At 27.4% G+C, this 22776-nt stretch overlaps 2 protein-coding genes across 2 annotated transcripts in view; one reads left to right on the top strand and one right to left on the bottom strand.

Moving 5' to 3' along the window:
- Positions 1–22776, bottom strand: part of Mekk1 (mitogen-activated protein kinase kinase kinase 4) — a 104208-nt gene that overhangs the window by 5066 nt on the left and 76366 nt on the right. Inside the window, exons 20-23 of the mRNA XM_067275878.1 lie at positions 6868–6938; positions 6683–6799; positions 5231–5390; positions 1263–1382 (exon numbers count right to left, since the gene is read on the bottom strand). Of these exons, the coding sequence (XP_067131979.1) occupies positions 1263–1382; positions 5231–5390; positions 6683–6799; positions 6868–6938 (468 nt within the window). The remainder of the gene's footprint in view (positions 1–1262; positions 1383–5230; positions 5391–6682; positions 6800–6867; positions 6939–22776) is intronic.
- Positions 10442–22776, top strand: part of LOC136979919 (angiopoietin-related protein 1-like) — a 30405-nt gene continuing 18070 nt past the window's right edge. The window contains exons 1-3 of the mRNA XM_067275963.1: positions 10442–10592; positions 19758–19966; positions 22254–22546. Coding sequence (XP_067132064.1) covers positions 10472–10592; positions 19758–19966; positions 22254–22546 — 623 coding nt within the window. The 5' untranslated portion in view covers positions 10442–10471. The remainder of the gene's footprint in view (positions 10593–19757; positions 19967–22253; positions 22547–22776) is intronic.

Below are 22776 nucleotides of genomic sequence, written 5' to 3'. Positions count from 1 at the left end.
AAGGTAACTTGTATAGTGTTCAAATAAAGTTGTTTTGTATGACTTGCAACCTACTAACAAAAGAAGCTGTACTCCCATACAGAAATACCATATCAGAGTTTGGGTTCCATACAACATGTTATAAATGCAAAACAGTCTTCTATAATCGGAAACCATGTTTTGTAATTTCTTTATTGCGCAAACACCATTAAGTGTGACAAATTTATCTCACTTGTCAACTCTAAAGTGTGACAAGTCTAAAAATTTATATAACTCATTATTCTTTTCAGTATTCCAATAAATTTAGATAAAGACAGTGTTAGTTTATTTTTATGATTGTTCCATCATAATTTATCATCAATTTCAATACCTAAAAATTTTACAGTATTGACTCTTTGAATACTTTTATTATTAATTCTTGCTTGTATATCATCTAAATTGACTTTTTTGTTTTTATTTAACAAACAGATATATTTTTTATTCTCTTTTATTCTAAAGTTATTATTTTCCATTTGAATTACTTATCTAAAATTACTTTAAAGTATTATTTTTATACATAAATGTATTGTATTGAATATCATATGTACATTGTAATCTATAGAGGTATTCACAATGGAAAGCTTTTCCCACCTTTAAAAGCACAACATTCTATGAAAGTTATAAACTGTAAACACACTGACAGAAAAATTTGCAATCCTTATTTCATGTTTGTTGGACCACTTTATTAGTTTGCATCATCTTTTTTGAGGGTTTCTTTCTCTATTTTTTAAATCAAAAAATGATCTGGCTCTTCTGTCTGTTGGCGGATATTGACAATTGGTAAATGTTCTTCTGAGGGAGCTTTCCATTAAGCAGTTGGCATTTGCCATAGAGCCTGTAGTAACAAAAATGTGATCAAAAAAGCAATGCTTTTGTGACTTTTGGAAAAGCTGAAAAAGCTGGTATAGTGAGAAAAGCTATGAATCATGAATGCCCTTTTTATCAACTAATGTAAAGCATCAAATTATTTATATTCAACTGTTTAATAATAATATGAAAATTTTGAGGTTGATCAAATGAAATTTTTTAGAAATTTATAAAATTAATTTTTCAAAACATTTAATTCTCATAAAGTTCGTTATTTTGTATTTATTCTGCACATATAATTGTCTAGAAGTTCATTTAAAGACATGTATCTGAATGTAGATTTTAAAAATAATCTAAATCTTTATTTTTATTGCAATTTAATTTTTAAAATTAAATTAATATAGAAATTTATAATTATATTTACAAATATAACATACCTGGCGTTCCTACAAAACTACATAATTCTCCAGGCATTGTGGTGTGATTTTTTAATTTAATACAGCATCCGAAATCACCAAGTTTTAAATTCCCATCAGAAGTTAAGAAAACATTTGCACCTAAATTAATATTTAAAGCAATTTCATAATATATTTATTAAATAAATAACATTTTAAACTTCCTTTAAAAATATTTAATCATGAAACCTTACATCATATTGTATTTAATCTTACATAATTTTTATATTTCATGTTATAAACAGAGTTATAATATTTAATGAGATTGATTTTGATTGAAAATGCATTATTCTTGATCAACTGATATAAATGAATTCATAAAATTAAAGATCATCATCTATTCTAAATTATTATTAGAATCAGTTGGCTAGTCCAAGCATTTTCTCTGTAATCCTAGTGTTTTACATGTTGGATTATTCCTAATATACAATGATCAAATAAAAAGCTTATTTGTGAGAAATAGATTGAAATTCCTTACTCTTGTTGCAAATGTCCCCCAAATCAATAGTATAAATAAATGTTCAAAATTTAAATGCTTCTCATGTTGTACAGCAAGACATTAACAAGTACGGTTGACTTGTTAATCATAGCATTGCAAGTCATACCTAACGTGACCAGACGTCCCGTTTTGAATGGGACTGTCCCTTTTTAGAGTTACGAGTCCCTGTGTCCCCGAAATGAACTCTGGGACGCAAAATTGTCCCGTTTTCTGAAACCGCGCGAAAATTTGAGTAGTCGAGCCAGCCGGACGGCTGTCGCGCCGGCGGCCGAATGCGATCGGTGTGCGAGAGCAAACCGCGTCATCGGTTGACGCGACGATAGCCGAGAGTGGCGAAGACGTCATCGCTCGCGCTTTGTTAACTAATTGTTTGGCAGATTTTTCGTTCGCCCACTTCTCGATATTTGTTTTGTTGTTGTTTGATGCTCGTGTATCTAGTAAATAACTTAAACTTCTTTTGTTTTGGAATCACAAGTTAAAATGCCGAAACGCAAGTATACGTTCAATGTTAACTCACAAGCAAAATATCCGTTTATCAAGCAAATAAATACTCCCTCAGATGTCAGATGTGAAAAGTGTCGTACAGAATTTAGCGTTTCCCATGGTGGTGCCAGTAATATTGAACAGCATTTAAAGTCTGAAAAACATAAAAATGCCGATCGTACCGCCCCTTCGAGTTCTTCGATGTTAACCTTTTTCAAGAAATCAGACGCACCAACTTTAAAGGATTTGGATATCGCCACGGCAGAAGGAGTCTGGGCTTATCACACGATACAAGAAAACCACAGTTTTCGCTCTAATGATTGTGCGTCGAAATTAATTCAATCATGTTTTGATCCCAAATTTACATGCGCGCGTACGAAATCAGAAGCTATTGTAGTAAACGTTTTGACGCCTACAGCAATGAAAGAATTAAAAGATGATCTTGATAAGTCCAATTGTATTACAATACTAAACGACGCTTCAAACCACGGTAACAAGAAAATATACCCTATTCTACTGCGCTTTTTTCAACCTTACGTAGGTGTGCAAGTAAAAATTTTAGATCTCCAAGACCAACTAGGTGAGACTTCTGACATCATTGTCGATTATTTAAACCAAGTGTTGACAGATAATAATTTGACAGCAAAAGTCGTGGCATTTTGCGGAGACAATGCCAACGTCAATTTCGGAGGTGCGGCTAGGCGAGGAACTAACAATGTGTTAACAAAATTGCAATCATTACTGAAAAAGCCATTGATAGGTATTGGATGTGGAGCCCATGTAATTCACAATGCAATAAAATCTGCTGCAGACAGGCTACCCTTGGATTACGAAAGCATTATTGTGAAGATATATTCATTTTTTTATATTTACACGATTCGAGTTGAAGCTCTAAAGGAGTTTTGCGCCGAAACTGAAACGGAATATCAACAAATGCTCGGCTATAGCAAAACTAGATGGCTTGCTCTTATACCTGCCTTGGAAAGGGTTTTAAAAATGTATCAGCCATTAAAAAACGACTTTTTGAGTATTGAAAAATGTCCCCTGTTACTAAAAAACATTTTTGAAGATCCCACATCCGAATTGTGGCTTTATTTTTTACACGCTCTGTCAGCAAGTTTTCATCAAGCTGTATTGAAACTGGAAGGTCAGACTGTATTGGCAATTGAAGCTGCAAAAGAAATCAATCAACTAAAAGACAATTTGACTCAGAAACGGACCAATCAGTTTCTTCCATTTATGGTCCGTCAATTAATAGTGAAATCGAAAGATAATGTTACTGACATAGATGAAGAGTTTGTGAAAAGGGCGGCTACAGAGTTTTATCAAACAAGCCGTGAATATCTGGAGCAGTGGACTTGCTTTCTTACCAAAGAAATGGAGATATTTTATTGGGCAGATTTAAAAAAGGTCCCCGCATGGGAAGATGTTCAAAAATCTCTGGATGTATTAATTGAAAAGGAATATATTGACTGTAATAAAGATGCAGAAGTTTTTGACGAATTTTCGTTAATTTGTAACTACATTACATCGGATAAAGTAACCGAATGGAATAATCTAAATGTTTCCATGGAAACTCGTTGGGTGGAAGTATTCAAACACTTTCAAGCCAACAATCTTCAGCATGAAAACTTTTCTATTTTAATTGAATATATTTTATGTTTACCTGCTACAAATGCTCCAGTAGAAAGAGTATTTTCTATGATGAACAAATTGTGGCCATCTGAGAAGACCCAGTTACAAATTTCAGTTCTAAAGGCGATGTTGATAATTAAGGTGAATATAAAAAAAACGTGCCAAGAGTTTCATTCTTACTTAAAATCATCACCAGCTATATTAAAGCAAATTTGTTCCTCTGATAAATATAAACATAACTAAACGTTTCGGGTATATATATTTTTTAATTCGTAACTTTTAAGCTAACTGACTTTTTCTGAATAAATAACTTTAAAAAAGTGTTTTTTTTATTGACTACCTGTTAATTAACCTAAATAAACCAATGTCCCGTTTTGAGTCAAAAAATAAATGGTCACGTTAGTCATACCATGCACAATTAAGCTTTTCATTTGATTCCATGGTACAATCTCTCATCTTTTACAAATAGATACTTCGGGAGTATTCTAATTCATTTATAAACAGAAAATTTGACCAGAAGTAGATTACAATTAATCAAGAGGTAAAATTGTTTATATCAGAAAACAAAATTTAGTAAAATAAAATTTATTAAAAAAGAAAAATTTCATTTTTTAAATTCAAAGTTATACATCAAATTATAATATTTTATTAAAAAAATCTTTCTAAACACAAAAAACCAATTTAAATTTTTTATAATAATTTAATACCATTTCATTTTTTCAAAATAGTAACTAGTGACATCTGTGAGATAAATTTAAAAATTTGTTAATGATTTTTATTAAAATCATCTAATAAAATTATTGTTTTATCAGTGAAATAAAAAATTCATAAATTAAAAATGTTATATGAAAGCAATATAAGTATACATATATAATTTTCAATAATTTATAATTGTTTAGCTTGTAATTAATATTTTATAATCTCTTAACCTCATTAACCCATTTCCACTTACAGCAACCTGATGTTAATAATAACGTGAAAATATTTATAGTATTATTATTTTTTGTTTTTCTTTCCTTCCTTGATAAATTACAGATAACAAAACAAGAATACTGTAAAATTTCTTCAGCCTCACATCTGATTTTTATGTCAACTTTAATTGAATTATATCAAAAACATACAATATAGAAATGAAACACAGATAAACCTTTAAACCTAATATCTCAATTTGTTTTAGGATTATTTATATTATTAACTAAATTTTCTATTTTCATGTTTTTTGCCAATTTAACCTCTTCGAATCATATGGCTTTGATCATAATTCTTACATACCAAATTTTTAAATAATATAATAAATGTAAATAATGAGTTAAAAATTCATCTTTTTACTCACTTTTGATATCACGATGAACTATGCCATGTTCATGTAGAACATTCACTGCTTCTAATAACTTTCTTGTATACTTTCTAACTAGAGTTTCGGGCAAATGAAGTTGTGAAGCACTTTCCAATGAGCCTTCATTACAGTATTCCATAAATATTAACATTTCTTCCTGAAATGTTTTTATGTTGTAAATTATTTAAATATCTAGATATACCATATAAGTATGTATTAATATATTTGTTTATTTCTGTGAAGAGAGGACCATAGCTCCAAAATGTATTTTAGTTAATTTTGTAGTAATTGTAAATTTTAAATGGTAGTCTTTATGTAATAAATACACCAAAGTGTAATAAATTATTTCAAATACTTGATTATTGTATATGATAAGCCCTAATATTAATATAAGAATTACAACAGTTTTCTTTTTTGTAAAAACAAATATATTAAATAATATTAAATCTATTTACTAAATTAAAATGACAATAAATTATCATTGTAGTTAAAATATAACATTCAAGAATAATTCATAATGATATACAGTGCAATAATATATAGTTTAATGACTTCAATAGTATATACAGTCAAGTCCGCATAAGTCGACACCTGGATAACTCGACACCATCAGTTAAGTAGTCAGTTTCTGTGGTCCCGGCCGACTTACATAGGCATTAATGTTAAAAAACTCCAGTTTACTCGACACCGTTTAACTCGTCACCACTGGATAAGTCAACACACTTTTGCCATCCCACACTCCGATAAGTCATCACCCCCTCCTAAAAAAATGAATTCACTCGGCACGTATGGTGCGAACTCATTTTTTTCAGGAGGGAAGTCGATTTATTTATTAATACATAATTAATGTATTTAATAATATAATAATATATATATATATACCATATTAATAAAAATGTCTTAACATTTTATGTATTTTTATGTATAAAATAATAACAGATAAACAAAAAGAAAATATACAATCTATATCAACGTCACACCAGAATCCAATTTTGCATTTTCTCACACTAGAGGCATTAAGAATCCTTAGACGTTACTTGCCAACAATTGACAATTGCGAAGATGATGTTTTCAAGGCATTCGTGATCGTTGAAAAAGAAAGTCGAGACAGTTAAGTGCTCAAAACAAACAACACTAAACGAATTTTTCAGTTTTTCATCTACAGAGTAATTGTAAATGGAGGACACAATGTATTGTAAGCCTATACTACTGTATAACGCAACTACTGTATTTTCCTAACTGTAGTTTTGTGGTTTTTTTTTTTTTTCCAACTTTGCTCTAGTCATCACATCGGATAACTCTACACATTTTCACTTCCTCTTGGGGTGTCGACTTATGCAGAGTCAACTGTATAATGTTTTAAATTGGTTAAATTAATTATAATTATTCCAATCAAAATAATAACTTTGAAAGTATTTTTATCGCAAAATTAAATAATTAAAATTTTACCCTGTGTATTTCCACACCATAGTATCGTACAATGTTTGGATGCTTGATACCCTCAAATGTACGGATTTCATCCATAGCTTCTTTAATGGCTCTATGGTCATTTGGTTGAAGACGAATCTAAAAATACAAAAGATTTGAAATATGCATATACACATTATTTACAGTACAGTGAACAATAACAATACCTCTTTCATGGCAATTAATTCACCAGTAAGATTATTAACAGCAGTATAAACTTTTCCAAATCGTCCTTCACCTAAAATTACATAATGCAAATTACTTTTAAATTTTAAACATAAAATAATACAATATATTAAAAAATAAATTTATACAAAAACTCTCCAAAATAAGGCTTTACTAGCAATATTCTTTATTTTTCAAACAATTTTGTCTATTTGCATAGCATCATCAAAATACATTGAAAAGAATTTATGAATGACCCATTTATAAATTATAGCAAGAGATAAATATAATTACAAATACAGAATATAGAAACAAAAATACCTTTTTGTTTCATTTGGTCATAAAAAATTTCATTTTCTTCGTTCTTTTAAAAAATATATATTTTAAGAATTACCATAATAATTCAAGTTTAAGATGCATTCCAAGTTTTAAAAAAGGTTTTCAGGAAAATTTTGGATGATAATAGAAATAAATACATTTTAAGAGAATTTATGAAAAAGAGTAAAAACATTAGTCTTTTAAATGAGTGAAAATATAATTAATCATAATTATCAACTAAATAAAGATGGAAATAAAGCCAAGTGTTTAATTAAAACTCAACTTTGGGTTCATAGTCCAACAATCATCAAATACGGTTTCAAAGAAGAAATATAATTAATGTTAAAGACTAAGAACAGTTACACTGCAATAAAGTATAATTAATAGGCTGCTTAGTTTTCCTTTCTTTTCATTGTTAATTGTAAAACACTTATATCTGGCACCTGGGGGTGCCCAAACATTGGGGTATGTGCCCTCCTTTTTTGTTGGGTTGCCCTTTTCTTAATCCTCAAGAGAACTCTAAGGTTTCATTTTATTTTTAAATTAGTTACTCATTTATATCACAAAAAACTTTTCTGATGACAAAATTAAAAATAAAAATATTTATTATTAACTGAAAATTTGTTCTAGTGGATCATGATTGTTTGGTCAAGTACTAAAGTACCACTGTATTTGATTTTGATATACATGATAGCATCAAGGAATTAATTAATTTCATTAAGCAAGGGATACATATGCACTGTAATATATATATATTACTGTATTGGCCTGAATATTGCACAATGTTTTTATAATGCCCTTCTTTACAATCTGTGGGCACAGTTGTCTGGCACAGATGATTAAAACACATTTGATAAAATATAATAAACTAACTCCCTAACAGGAAAACACTCCTGCAAGTAGAAAGTTAATGTTTATAAACCAAATGTTATCAAATATAAACAACCATACTAAACCTGATACATTACAAATGTTATCTTTCTACTTGCAGGAGACATTAAAAATCTTTCTTTACTATTAAGTACTAAGTACTTTTAAACTTTCTTTGTTCATTTTTCAGAGTCCAAAAAATCAACCAAATTCCAGTTACTTAATAGAATATTTGAGTTGGAATTTGGATGATTTTTTGGACTGAAAATGGACAGAGAAAGTACTTGGTTCTTTACAGTACAGAAAGATTTTTAATGACCTACTGTAAGATAAAAATATATACCTTGTATTTTCAAAGATGAAATGGCAAAATTTAATTTTCTGTTCTTTAAAATTTATTAACGACTGAGATATTTTTGATTCCTGTCTCTTTAAAAAATGAAAAAAATTCAGAAAATTAACTTAACTCAAAATTAGACAAATGATTTTTCATAATTAAGCTTACGTTGATTGCATAATTTTATTATCTACATTTTTTATGTGATAGAGAAAACTTCATAATAAAACTTATTTTGCAAAAAATCATAAGAATCTGATTTTCAGATTTAATGATCATCTTTGCCATAAAATTATTAAGAAAGCACTTGAAATTTGTTTTCACTCTATTTTATTTTCTCATAAACAATAACTTTTGAATAACAAGACATACTTTGCAGATTATTACATAAAAATTTGTTAAAAACACAAATACAATCAATATCAAAAAAGTTATCTTTAAATTAAAATAAATACTTGGATGAAATCAATCTTTTAATCTATTGTTAACAAATATGAAAACTATAAAAAAAAGTAAAATATAGATAAAAATACAGAACAAATCATATTACAGACGACAGAATAAATTAATATTTTCTCTTGAATTTGTTAAAATACTGAGAAACGTGTACTTTTTATTGCCATATAGAATGAATATACGCATCAACAGATTTTAAGAAGTTTTAAGAATAGTGTCTTGTCTGCATGAGGAAGGCACATGATGACATAGCTATTATGTGATTAATAAGACATTTATTACTGCTTTAGGATATATACTATATTATAACAGCACCAAAAATAATAATTTTTTTATACTTTCAATTAATACTGAATTCAACTGAAATATGAAAAAAATGATTATGATGATGAAAATGATTTTATCTATTTTGAGTTTTGTTACTCAGATAGAAGGGAAAAATTATCATTAATAACTTGTTTAATTACAAATTTATGACCAATAGGAAGATTCAATGAGCATATGAATATAATTATTATGTTTGTGTGTTTATTGAATCATTTAATTACTAGAATGAACATTCAAATGATATCTAAAAATAAACTGAAGAGCAGTAGTCATGACTATTAAATGGTTACATAAATTTAACATGTTATAAAATTATGACTGAAACTTTGAAATACTTCATATTGAAAAAGCAATAATTCTAAAAACATTCTGTTCAGTATTTCTAAGTTTAAAGAAGGAATATTCCAAAGTAACAGTAGTAAAAAAGTGATTATATATAAATGTGATGTATAAAAATAATTAATATTTTCTTATAAAATTTCATAATTAATTTTTTTTTTAAATTTCAACAGCAGTTTCTATAAATTTATTATTTTAAATTCATTGCTACTATATAAACAATTGGATATTAGAAAATATTTCTAAATATAAATAATTGACTTATTACTTTAAATAAATTTATATAAAATTAATACATAAATTATATATTAACTAACATTATAATATATATTATAATGTTAGTTAATATATAATTTATATTAAATATAATATTAACATTATAATATATATTATAATGTTAATATTATATTTAATATTATAACTAATTAATATATAATTTATATATTAATTTTATATAAATTTATTTAAAATAATAAAGTCAATTATTTATATTTAGAAATATTTCTAATATCCAATTGTTTATAATATATATAATTAAAATATATATTATTTTCTTTACACTGTTATATATTTTCTTTAAATATCTACTATAACTTTATAATTAACCATTATGTTACAAAATTTACAAATAATTAATTAATAATCTAAATGGAAAAATATTTTAAACTTTCTTAATGTTATAAATTTTTAATTTAAATATTTTAAAGTATCTATTTACATTAAAATATAAACATTCAAAAAATATTTTAAAACCTTAGAAATCTTTCCAATTCATTTACTTCAGTGTTATAATTTGTCATTGTGAAACTATATATCTAAGTTTAACAAGAGATGATAAAAAAAAAATTAAGGACATTTCTCTTCTTGACATTGAGCAGTCCAACAGCTGCAGGGACAGGAATTCCAATAAGAGTACTGCCAGTCAGTAGAAATTCCTTTCATATTTAAATTAAAATTACATGGCTTACATGAAGCATAACTTATATATACATGCTATTTTTATTTCATTAATATTGCAAGTTTCTTTTGTTTCCAATCAAAATGCAACAACAACACAATCTCCAAGAAGAAGTGGAAGAGGTAAATATATTTTTTACTTATTCTCTAAAAATTGTCATTAAATCTTCTTATTATTATATCTGTGTTCAACTTAAAATAAGTTATGTAAACAGTAGTTTATATAAATATATATAATATTTTACTATATAAAAGGAATAATGTTGTATAGCAAAATTTCTTAATCACAACCTTTGTGTTATTTTGTTTACAATGAAAAATATAAATATAATTCACAAATAATTTACTTCTTTTTTAAACTCTATGAGGAAATTGCATGTGTATAATTTTTTTTATTTAAATTTATTTTTCAGATTATATTTTTATTCAAAAAGAAAAAAATACCACCTAACAGTTTTCTTTATAGGAACTAATTACATAATAATAATTACATTAAAAAAAATGGTTACAAAATTGAAAACATCCTGTTAAATGTATTTCTTATACATTCACTAATATGCTAATTTCAATTTTAAATGTTATCTAAAATACTTTTAAGCATTTTAAAATTAATATTAAAATTTCATAATTTTAATATTTATTTAAAATAATTAATGTTTAATAATAAAAACTTAGTATAAAATTTGTATTTATATTTATTTTAGAATTTATACTTTAGTAATGAAAATATCATATATATTGTGCAAATGAAAAATTTTATATTTTACCGGTACTCAATATAAAAATTTAAATATTTTTTTCATACATTCTAAATGAATTTACTACATTTAACTTATACATTATTGTATTTGCTAATATAAATCAGAAATGTCATTATCATTATACTATAAATTATTTGTAATAAAAAACAGCAAATTTAGCTTGTAAATGAAGTTTAGATATAGGCATCTTACTAAATAATGTGTTGAATGGCTTTTATTATAGTCAGTCATTTTGTCAGCTTAAAAAAAATCCTATCTAATCTTATATATCTATAATAATAATATAACAATATAATCAAATCTTGGTTTTCAAACATAATTCCTTTCTAAAAGTTGTTCAAAAACTGATTTGTTTTAAAACCAAAATAAATTTTCCCATAAAAAACAATATAAAATGGATTAATCTGTTCTTGATCCCCCAAAACAGAGGCTTTTTTTTACATTTTTTGCTGTATTTCATGCATAAAAATGCCTGCAAATGCAATGTAATATTATATATAACAAAAATTTATTAATATAACAATATATTATTTTAATTTAACTTAAGCATATTCAAACAAATTCTTGGATGTCATTTATATTATGTGAATGTCAATTAATGCAGTTTTTATTAATTAGTTCGATGTAAATTCAACTGCAGATTAAAGATAAGCTTAGCATTATAAAGTGGTACCCTCAAGATTTTTACCTGTATTATTCTTTAATACATTTTGTTTCAAAGTGCCAGGCTTATTTTTACCAAAGAAAAACTCTTATGACAATTTAGACAACAATTAAAATTTTTCTTAAGAGTTTTTCTTTGGCACAATTTTTTCACATCTCAGATGTTTTTGTTTGGATATCAATTATTACATCAAGACAAGACGATGATGTATAATTCAGTCGGTGTCACTGACTGAATGTGTTCAATATTTGTTTCAGTTGGAACAGACTGAATCTGTTGCCAACCAATGCTTTCAATACATTGTTTAAAAAGTTTTAATTTGTATAAATTTGAATTTTATTCAAAATGTTACTCAGAATAACAAAAGCTCATTTTGTTTCATTTGATTACATGAATAGTAGAAGTATTTAAAAGATTGTGAAGTAACAGATAATGATCCTATTCAGGTAGGCTAGCTTCAGCAAAAAATAAAGAAATGATATTTTAAGTTTGCAATGAGATTAAGAGAGACTACAGACAAAAATATACTGGGATCATATGACTGGATGTGCTCATGTCGTCTTCATCATGACTTGAAAATACATTGTGTCTATTCTTATATTGTTCCAAGAAAATTAACAGAAGATGAGCAATGTGAAGAATAGCCATTCATCAGTAGGGAACTGACTGATACAATCGATAAAGACCCAGATATTCGAAACAGAATGATTGCTTGTTTCCTTAATCATCAGACCTAGTTCCCACAGACTTATGTTTTCACCAAAATGAAAGCTCTGTTGAAGGGTTACAGATTCAAATCAGCCAAAGAGGTAAAAAGTGCTGTGATGATTGCACTGAAGGAAGCTACAGAAAGTATTTGTTTTGAAGGCGTATTTTGTAAATGTTTGTACTATTAACATAATAAGTTATATTAAAAATTAGGCTTACTTTTGACTCCACCACCTATAATATATAAATAGCTGAGCACTCAAACAGAACTAAAATTTCCAAAAAATGAAACTAAATTTGAAATAGCTATATTATACTACTATAATAATTATCTATAAATGTATTTTCAATATTCATTATTTTTTTTGTTGTATTTATTTTTAATAATTCTCAATTTATATTTTGTCAAATAATATTATTATTCAGAAAATTTTCTAAACTTTAATAAAAACTTGTTTGGAATGTATTTGGAATATACAAGAATATAGAAAATATCCTAGATTTAGTAAATTCTATTGTGAAAGTGTGCAGTTGTGTCAAATAGCCATGAGGGTGATAATACAATACGATTATAAGACAGTACAAAATTGAAAAGCTTATTTTCAAAGTAATATATCTCCATTTTTTTTAGTTCATGGCACCAAACATTGCTAATATGCTTCTCTATAGTGCCACAATATTTTTTTTCAGAAATGGGTGTTTCTTCTGTGGCTACATGCCATATTTCCAATGTATATTTTGTATAAATTTATATTACTTTAAAATTGTGTATTCCCTGTTTCCCTTCTTTCCTTCCTATTTGTCTATTCTTCCTGGAATGTTCTTGTTTAACCCTCTTTCTTTGGTATATGGATGACTAATCCCTTAGAACAAAAGAGTGGAATGCAACCCTGAGGGTGAGAAGGCGAACACGTGGCTCATTATGGAGTGGGAACCCGAGGAGGTTAGATGATAAAATTTGGTTTCTCCAGTACGTTTTAGCCTCGCATGGTAGAGACGAAAACTTTGGAAAGAGAGAAAAGAATTGATTGTGAGGAATAGAAAACATTATCAGCCCTTTGAACTGATTTTAAGAGAGTGATAGAAGTGAAACCATTCATCAGCCCAGTAAGAAATCTCATTCCACGATATCATTGGAACTAGAACGTCGCACCAGGTTGTGGGTACCCTTTTCTGTCCCCTGTTCTTATTCTTCAAGTTTTCTAATTAATCATCTTAGTTTACTAGTATAGTTATTTACTAGTTATAGAATTTTTGACAGGAATTGATCTTGTACCAATTCTCGTGTGATTACTTGTGCGTATTATTTGGTGGAAGAGGTGTTAGTTGGCATCTTCAAAGAATCTTGTATTGCATCGAGCAAAACAATAAATTTTATTTTATTTTTGTTCCTTTGTCTACATATCTCCCTCATTCACCTCACACTTCTGTTGAAAAATGTATCAAAAAATTGGTTTTATTTTCAAATGTGACATTTTTCATTTTGTATTTATTTCCAAACTGTCACATTTCCATAACAGCCAATTACAGTGTATATTGATCATGTGACTATTTTACAGTAATGACTGCTTTCTAAAGTGCAAATGCTATTGTGTTCCATTGTTTTCTTAATTTTTCTTTAATAATGGCCACATTTTCTGAAGAAGTTCAAAAAGTAGTTAGTCAATATGCTAGAAAGAGGTTGCGTCTTTATTTTGTAGAAATTTTCATAAGGAAAATCCAAAAATCAAGAAAATTAATTTATTTTGTGATGAATGCAGTGCACAAAACAAAAATTACACATTATTAGTAAATTTTCAGATATATATAGTGTAATTTTTGAAATTACATATCCAGTGTGGGGTCACAGTTATTTACCCATAGAAGGGCCTTTGGAAGGGTGGGAAAAAAAATGTTAAGAAAAACTGAACTGCTTCTTTTACCAGAAGATTACAGTAAAATTTTGAGCGTATAGGAAAATTACATGTTCTTTGTAAAGACTGGCAATTTGGTAATTGGAAACTTGCAATTCATTCACACATTAAGTCAAAAATGGATTTTAAAGTATCTGAAATGAAAGTAATCAGAATAAACTCTAAATATGTTTGTTGCAAACAGCACTATTCTGATAGATCGGGAATATGCAAACATACAATGTTAAAAAGAGGTAAATAAAAGGTCATATCTATTAGTTGATTTGTTACCATTAGAGAATAAACTTAAGCTGGAAAAGATAGATGATGTGAAGAAACTTTTAAATAAACTGAGAATAAGTGATGGGCATACTGCAATGACATTTTACAAAAAGTGTTTTCTTGTTTAGAAAGTGACTGATTCTAATAGGTACTGTGACAAAAAATTACAATATGATTTTTATTAATTTTATTAACTCAGAACTTCAGATAAGGAGACATTAAAGAAATTAAAAGAAAAATTAAAATATTTCTTTTAATTTCTTTAATGCCTCCTTACCTTATATGAAGTTCTTACTTGAGTTAATACAACTGTTGGTGTGATGTCCAATCTAAGTATTTAGTGTACCTAAATAATATTAATTTTTATGTAATCATTAAGTTTTTTTTTCTTTCTTTTGGAATTAGTATAGTTTTTTAAATACCATTTTTTATTATCTTCAGTCATATGAACAAGGTTCATGTGATTTTATTTTTGTTTTGTATCTTATTTTGTATATTCTCTTTTGTTTTTATACATTAAAATTTTTTGACCATTTATTCGTTGTTTTTATTATATTATCTATTTAAATGCTGCAATTTTGTTCCAAAGTGGTGTAAAGTCCATGATTTGAAGTACCTATACCATTTCTTTTACCTCAGAATTTTTCACTGTTAAACCTATATTCAGAATATAAAAATAAAGTTCTGTACCAATAATTAAGTTTTTCCTTAATATTTAAAGCAATTACTCATGCAAAGCTGCACAATTGGGAATCTTTTCTGGCCAATTCTTAACAGTCAAATCCACTCTTCGTCAATTACACTTATGAGTTTCTTCAAATTCTGATTTCCAAATGATCATCTGTTTTCATGTGGAAATGAATTAAATTTATATCGGGCTCCCGTGTAATTTTGGAATTCCTCCTATTGCTATTCATCATTACTCCTGATAATACACAAGAATGATTCAAACGACCCAGATAAAATACTATAGTTTTTAAACACCAGAAGGTGAGAATCCGGTAAAAAAAGCAAATATACAGTTTATAAAAACAAAAAGAATCCTTTGCTCGCATGTATAGGACGACCTAGGTTTTTGAAGCGGTGAAAAATGAATAAAAACCTCGTCTTATATGCGAATAAATACAGTATTTAAAATTTGTAGTTTTTGGAAATTTGTATTTCCTGGAGATAAGTCACATTGAAAATAAGCTTTTCAATTAAAATAATTTATTTAATAAGAAATGATAACACAATGCAAAAAAAAAAAAAAAAAAAAGGATACTCGACACATGGACTCACATGACAAAACAAAAAGATTCCTGCGTCTTATAATTTCATTAAATGGGCATGACTATGCATTACAAAAAAAATTTCTTACAACTAATTTAAAACTAACTTATAACTATAAAGATGAAATAGAAAATTAAAACAGACAAAGGAAAGGGAAAAGAAAGGGGTTGATTTCTTTTTTATGTAGTACTCAGTTGATTTCTTTTTTATGGAGATGATTACTTTCTATGATTCTCAGTGAAATTTCCTTGTTTATCCTTTTGGGGAGGTTAACATATTTTTTTATCAGAGAACAAAGGAGACTGTCTTCATCAATGATTAATTGAAGCCTCAAGATGCTTGCTGCACGATGCCTTCAAGAAAAAGCCCCTTGCTATGGTCAGAATCGACCTCTCCTCTCTATGGTCTCCCCCAGTTTTGAACTCTCCTTTCTAGTCTGAAAACCGTTACCTCTCCCCTTTTGGTCCTTAGGCATTTTCTCTCCCCACGGGACATTTCAGAACATCAATCATCAACCAAGTGAAATAGAAATGAAGACAAGAGAAGATACTAGAAACAGGAAAAGACAAGAATTGAGGACAGAAGCTACAAACTAGAATATTCTATTATAATATTCTATTATAACTTAAAAATTTTGGCATACAGCCACACTATATTTTGTCCACTAAATGCAGGTATCCATTACAAACTTGCCAGCATTAAAGCAGAATCTACTTATTATAATCACTTTGAGATTCACCTAAATATTAGCAATAACTGACTAACAACATTAAGCAGGTAAATATTAGTATTGCCACCCATCCTTACTTGGTAAGGACAGTCCTTATTTCAGTTGCAGTGTCCTTTCATTCTTATTTAGTGATAAAATATCTTTCCTAATAACAAAATGGATAGGAAAAACAAAAAATAATGCAGCTAATACTGATGGCCAGTGTTACCTAATGTTTCTCAACTATATTATAGAAAAGTTTATAAAAAGAGCTTTTCTGGAATGTGTCATAAGACATTCCCCACAAAATTTTTGACTGCAATGCAGTAAAGTGAGAGCTGCCATTCTTGGATGCCAAGTTAAGATTCCCTCCCCTCACACACCACACACACACACACTGTGGTGTGACGGGTTAATGAGAACCACGTTATATAAATAATATACCACGGATAAACACGTATTTCAAATAAACGATAGTAATAACAATTTATTTTTAGTCAACATAAATTACAGAATTTAAACCGTTTATTTCTTCCCATTCACAATGCTTGTAGATCTGGTTGCACGTTCAAGCCCCGAAAGCGGTCAGTTCACAATCAGTTTGAATCATCTTATAATACTAATTAAACTACCTAAATTAAACTAAGACTACTGTTACTTAGATAAAAAAAGAATATAGGACAGTTATATTAGAAGAGGGTCCCTTTTCTTTGTTTGGCGAGTTGGGCAATTTGCGAAGTCTATTACGATTAATTGAGAATACAACCTGACCACGTGGAATTCTTTCGGTGGGACGAAATATCCAATGACAAAACCTCCTTTATATCTTGATCATTCCAGTCCTTTGACACAACTCCTCTGAACCTCTGTTCGCTGAATCTCTCTCTCTCTCTCTCGTTCCTTTCTCATCGGTGCTCCTCTCTTTCTCACCATGTGCTTCTCGTCTTGCAGTCGTTTTTCAAATGGTCAAAAATCATCCTTCTGCCCTTTGACACGGGGTAGGTGACTCCGCACTAGCCCAAAACTCGCCATGAGGAAAATATTTTTGTAATTGAGTAAAATAGTTAGAAACAATAGGGTTAGTAGAATCAATGTTAACGTTAACTTATAAAAATATAGTAATAATATACATAATTACATGGGGGGGCTTTACCCACCACAACACCTCATCATCATCATAATCATCATCGCCTTTACTTTGGAAAATCAAAAGATAGCAACCCTAGTAAATACATAAGATTACAATTAGTAGGAATCCTGATTTTATTAACTATGACATTAAAGAAACATGGTAAAACAATCTAATTAATAAATCTTTCAAATTGCAAATTTTTAACAGTAATTCATCCAGTATTATTTGTCTGCTACTTTGAATTACTTTGTAATATCACCTCCAACAATAGCTAATGCATAATACATGTAACTAAATTACAGAATTTTAATGCTATGTAATGTAAACAAATAACAATTAAAACATTAAACAATTAAAGCACTGGTTGAAACTGATCACATAAGCATTTTTAAGCTGCTTTTTTTATTTACCTGGAGTTAAGGATAACTATAATCAAAACTCTAATTACAATAAGCAAAATTTTATCAGTGGATTTTAACTTGCATCTTTTGGGATGTGATAATTCTGAAAATGTTAGAAGACTGATAACAATCAATGACAACAAGAAGCAGTGTCTACTTTTTTCAATATCTGGCAGCTTTTAAATAATCAATTTACAGTGGAACCTCACTTAACGAGCATAATTTGTTCCAGAATCTTACTCATAATGTGAAACACTCATTAAGCAAAACAATTTTTCCCATATAAATTAATGTAAAATACAATAATGCGTTCCATGCCAAAAAAAAAAAAAAAAATACTCAAATATTTTATGTATAATGTTTATTCAAAGAAACTTATACAATATACATTGTTAAGGAGTGCAAATCATCATCTTTTCTTCTAGCCTGGAATGCAAATTCGAGTTGCAAAAAAAACAAAAAATAATTGAAATACAGTACTATCTAATATTTAATTATAGACTTCACATAGCTGAAGAATTTGGCATATTGTGTGGCACGTTTATTATATAACGGACTATGGTTGTTGATGTTTATATGTAATTTGTGTGAACACAAGTTTGAAAAAAATGAGTGATCACAAACAACACTAAGATGCTAGCGGAATGAGTGCTAAACACAGACTGATGGAGCATGCGTACAATCTGGGACTTCTCCTCTCCTCGTCAGTCATTATGCAAAACGTTGCTCGTGAGTCACTTTTTTACAATTTGTTTTGCTCACTATGTGAGGTGCTTGTTAAGTGAGGTTCCACTGTATGGTTTTCTTTTGTGAAAGTATATATGATAAGAATGGAAATCAGAAACAGTCAAAGAATTGCTGAAGTTATATGGTTATTTTTATAAGACAATTAATTTACAAAATTTGGCAATAAAAGCATGTTAATAAATTCCTTAGAAAAAACAATAAAATTTCTTCTTCAATAATTTTAAAAACTGACAATTTATCAGCAATAGATTTGCATTTAAAAAATTCTTTTATACCTTTATTTCAAATTTGAAAATTTTAATTTTTAAATAGAAATTAAAATTCCTAAATAATTCAAATTAGTTGAATCACAATTTATAATCAAATCAAAGCATTCTTGTCTTCGTGAATTTAATCAAATATAATTTAATAATTCTTTGTTGATAAATTTTTTTTATTGTAATATGACATTCTTTCCATTAAACCTGACTATTAAAGAATAAAATGTATGTATAGCAAAAATATTGTAGAAATAGAAGGCTATTCTGTAGTTATGATAATATAAATTACTTTAAATATTTATACTTATACTGTCTAAATAAAAATTAATGATTATTCTATAGTATTTAATAAATAAGCGTAAGATGATAATGCAATTTCCAAAACTCGATTTTAATGACTAATAACTAATCACTATATTAATAATCATATATAAATTAATTAGCTGCTTAAATTATTTAGATAACAATATTATGGCTATGTTGCAACAAATAATGCAAAGACTGGGAATTGTGGAAGCAGAAACTCAGCAGCAAACTACACAATTACGAGACACCACTACGGCATTAACAAGATTAGAAGTACAACGTCAAGATTTAATATCTGTAATGGATCGCATAGAATCTCGACTTACTCAACGGCTAGATGATATGAGAGGAGATATCAGAAAAGTAATAAATATTTATATTTATTTCTCTTTTTATAATTTTATAGATGAAAGGATGAATAATTAATTACAAACAAAAATTGAGTTATTTTATATTATAAAAAATATTAGTTTCATAATATTAGCAATACTTTAAAATCAACAATTTCTTATTCTAATTTAAAGTTGTCATTAGTGCACTTGAAACTATTAAATTTTTTAAAATGATGTTTAGCAACAAACTTATTTTGCATATTGACACTTCTATATAAAATTTTAAAATATTTAAATTTCTTTAATGAAACAATACAATTCTATATAAGAACAAACCAGCATAGCTAACTAAACTAAACATTTTAAGAAACTTTCTTTAATTGAGATTTGATATACATATTTTGCCATATTTTCTAACTACTTTCAATTTAAATTATACAAATTAAAGTCATTATTAACCAAAAAAAAAAATTCAGTTGATATGTTGAAAGAACCATAGCTTGTAATTCATATATTACACACAAAAGGATCTGAACTAGAGGGGAGCAACTCATATTAGTTTTGAGGAAGTGGGAAGGGAGAGTGAGATTTCATGACAAATGGCTCTAGTCTAGTCACAATATTCATTATTCAAACTAATATTAAATTGATACATCTGTGCTGTGTGTCTGTATGTCAATTACTACACTTTAATTTTTCTTCTAGAGAGAGGCAGCTGGTCCCTCGCTGGGTACCCCCTTGATCAGATAATTATAAATGATCAAGTTCATAAATAAATACTTAAATAATGAACTTAACACATTGCAGGGGATGTTAATAAGCACATAGAGACAAAAAGTAATGTATGGACAAACAAATTTTAAATAAAACTTCAAATACTTTTGTGGTTGGCTTTAATTAAAGTTTGTTTATCCATACATTACCTTTTATGTTTTCATGTTTATTAATACCCATTTTAACATGTTTCTAATGGCATAAACTACAAATTTATCATTTGTAGTTTATGCCTTTACTAACTTAAATAAATACTTATAGTTTTAATAATAAATTTCCTCAAATGCAATGATATTTAGAATAAATGAAAATTGAATTCTAATACTGTACCATTATTAAATACAATAGTAGAATAAAATTTTCCTTTATATTTAAAAACTAAATAAATCAATTAAAAAAATACATTTTAAAAATTATAATTTGATATCCAATCAACAAAATACTATTTATTGAATAACTCTCTCAAATCAACAAATACCCAAGTACTTTTCAGCCTCCAATCTGATCATCAAAAGTGCCAATTATTAAATACAGTATGACATAAAAAAGCAAAGTTTGAACTTCAATATCTTAAAATTTAAAACATTCCAAGCTCTGTTAAATTCCAAACCTACAAGTAGATAAACATTAAGATTGCCAGCTATCAACATAATTTAATAAATAATGAGTGTTTATAAACAATTATTGAATATTTAATTCAGTACTTGTTTATAAACACTCAAATTTCTGTAAGACAGAAATAAGAAAACTATTATTTTTATGTCCTACAGATATTAGATATTTCTGTATTTTTATTGTCAAGTTCAGTTATCAGAATTGACAATTTGCATAAAGTAATCTTAAATAAAGTTTAATTTTAATACTTTTTAATAACTCAAAGCAACAAAATTTGCCTTTTAGACCTATAAAGCTGTAAAGATTGACAGGAATTTGTAAAATTACCTCTCTACAGAACCTTTATGAACAGTAGGAAAAAGATATCTATATATCTCAACTTCAGAGAAAAAAGAATAAACAATTAATAAAACACCAATTCTACAACATGATAGATATTTAAATATACTTGATTATATTTCTCTCTTCATTCAATATTTTCCTCTTCTCCCTTTCTTTCCAGCCTGAACTGCTGAGTAGGCTTTTGTCTTTCTTCAATATCAATTCAATAGGCATAAAATATTTTCTTCCCTGAATAAAAATGCTACTTATTTTTAACTTATCATAAACTTTACCAGAAAATTTTTTTAATTTTGTATTTAATTTCATTATGTAGAATTTAAAACAACAGTAAGCAATCAAAACATTACTTATAAAAATTCTTGTGAGTTTTGTATTTCTCCTGTGTGTATAAACTAATTGATACATTCAAAAACATATATTAAATAATTAACTGTTCTAAATCTGAAAGCTCAAATTTTGTAATTCTTATATAAATAAATAATTCTCAATTAGAATTTTAAATTCCAGATAATGCCCTCAACTAAAACTAATTTAGTCTAAATTACTCATAGATCATTTTTAATTTTTTATTATTATTATTCTCACAGATGATTACATTACAAGAAGTTTTGAGAGAAGATGTTGATAAACTGCAACAAAATCAACTCGTTAATAAAGTATGGTTTGAAGAGCAATTACGACAACTGAAATTCCAATTCAAAGACGAGAAAAAAGAAATCATACCAGAAACAACAGTTTCTCCTTTTGCAAACAGTGATGTTCTGGCAAATTTGCAAATTGTTCAAACTACATTATATGGTTTACGTAGAATGATTGATTTAATTCAAAATGGAGTTGCAAGTCTTCGAGCTAATGTAACTGATCTAACTAATTTTACTAGGTGATTTATTTTAATTTTAATTTTAGTATAACACAAATAAATTCAGTAATTTATTTATAATATAATTGCTGAAATAATTAATATATAAAACAGAAAACAAGTTTGAAAAGGAAAATTATTGGATAAAAGAATCAATAAATTTACACCAATAAATGATTAAGAAATTTACTTTTATTTTGATATTACTACTATACAGTGATACCTCAGTTTTCAGCAATAATCTGTCCAAA

Source organism: Centruroides vittatus, unplaced genomic scaffold, assembly GCF_030686945.1.
Source record: "Centruroides vittatus isolate TY-2023 unplaced genomic scaffold, ASM3068694v2 contig_651, whole genome shotgun sequence".
Taxonomy (NCBI): Eukaryota; Metazoa; Arthropoda; class Arachnida; order Scorpiones; family Buthidae; genus Centruroides; species Centruroides vittatus.
The sequence above is the reverse complement of the archived record's forward strand: the minus strand, read 5'-3'. Positions and strand labels throughout refer to the sequence as shown.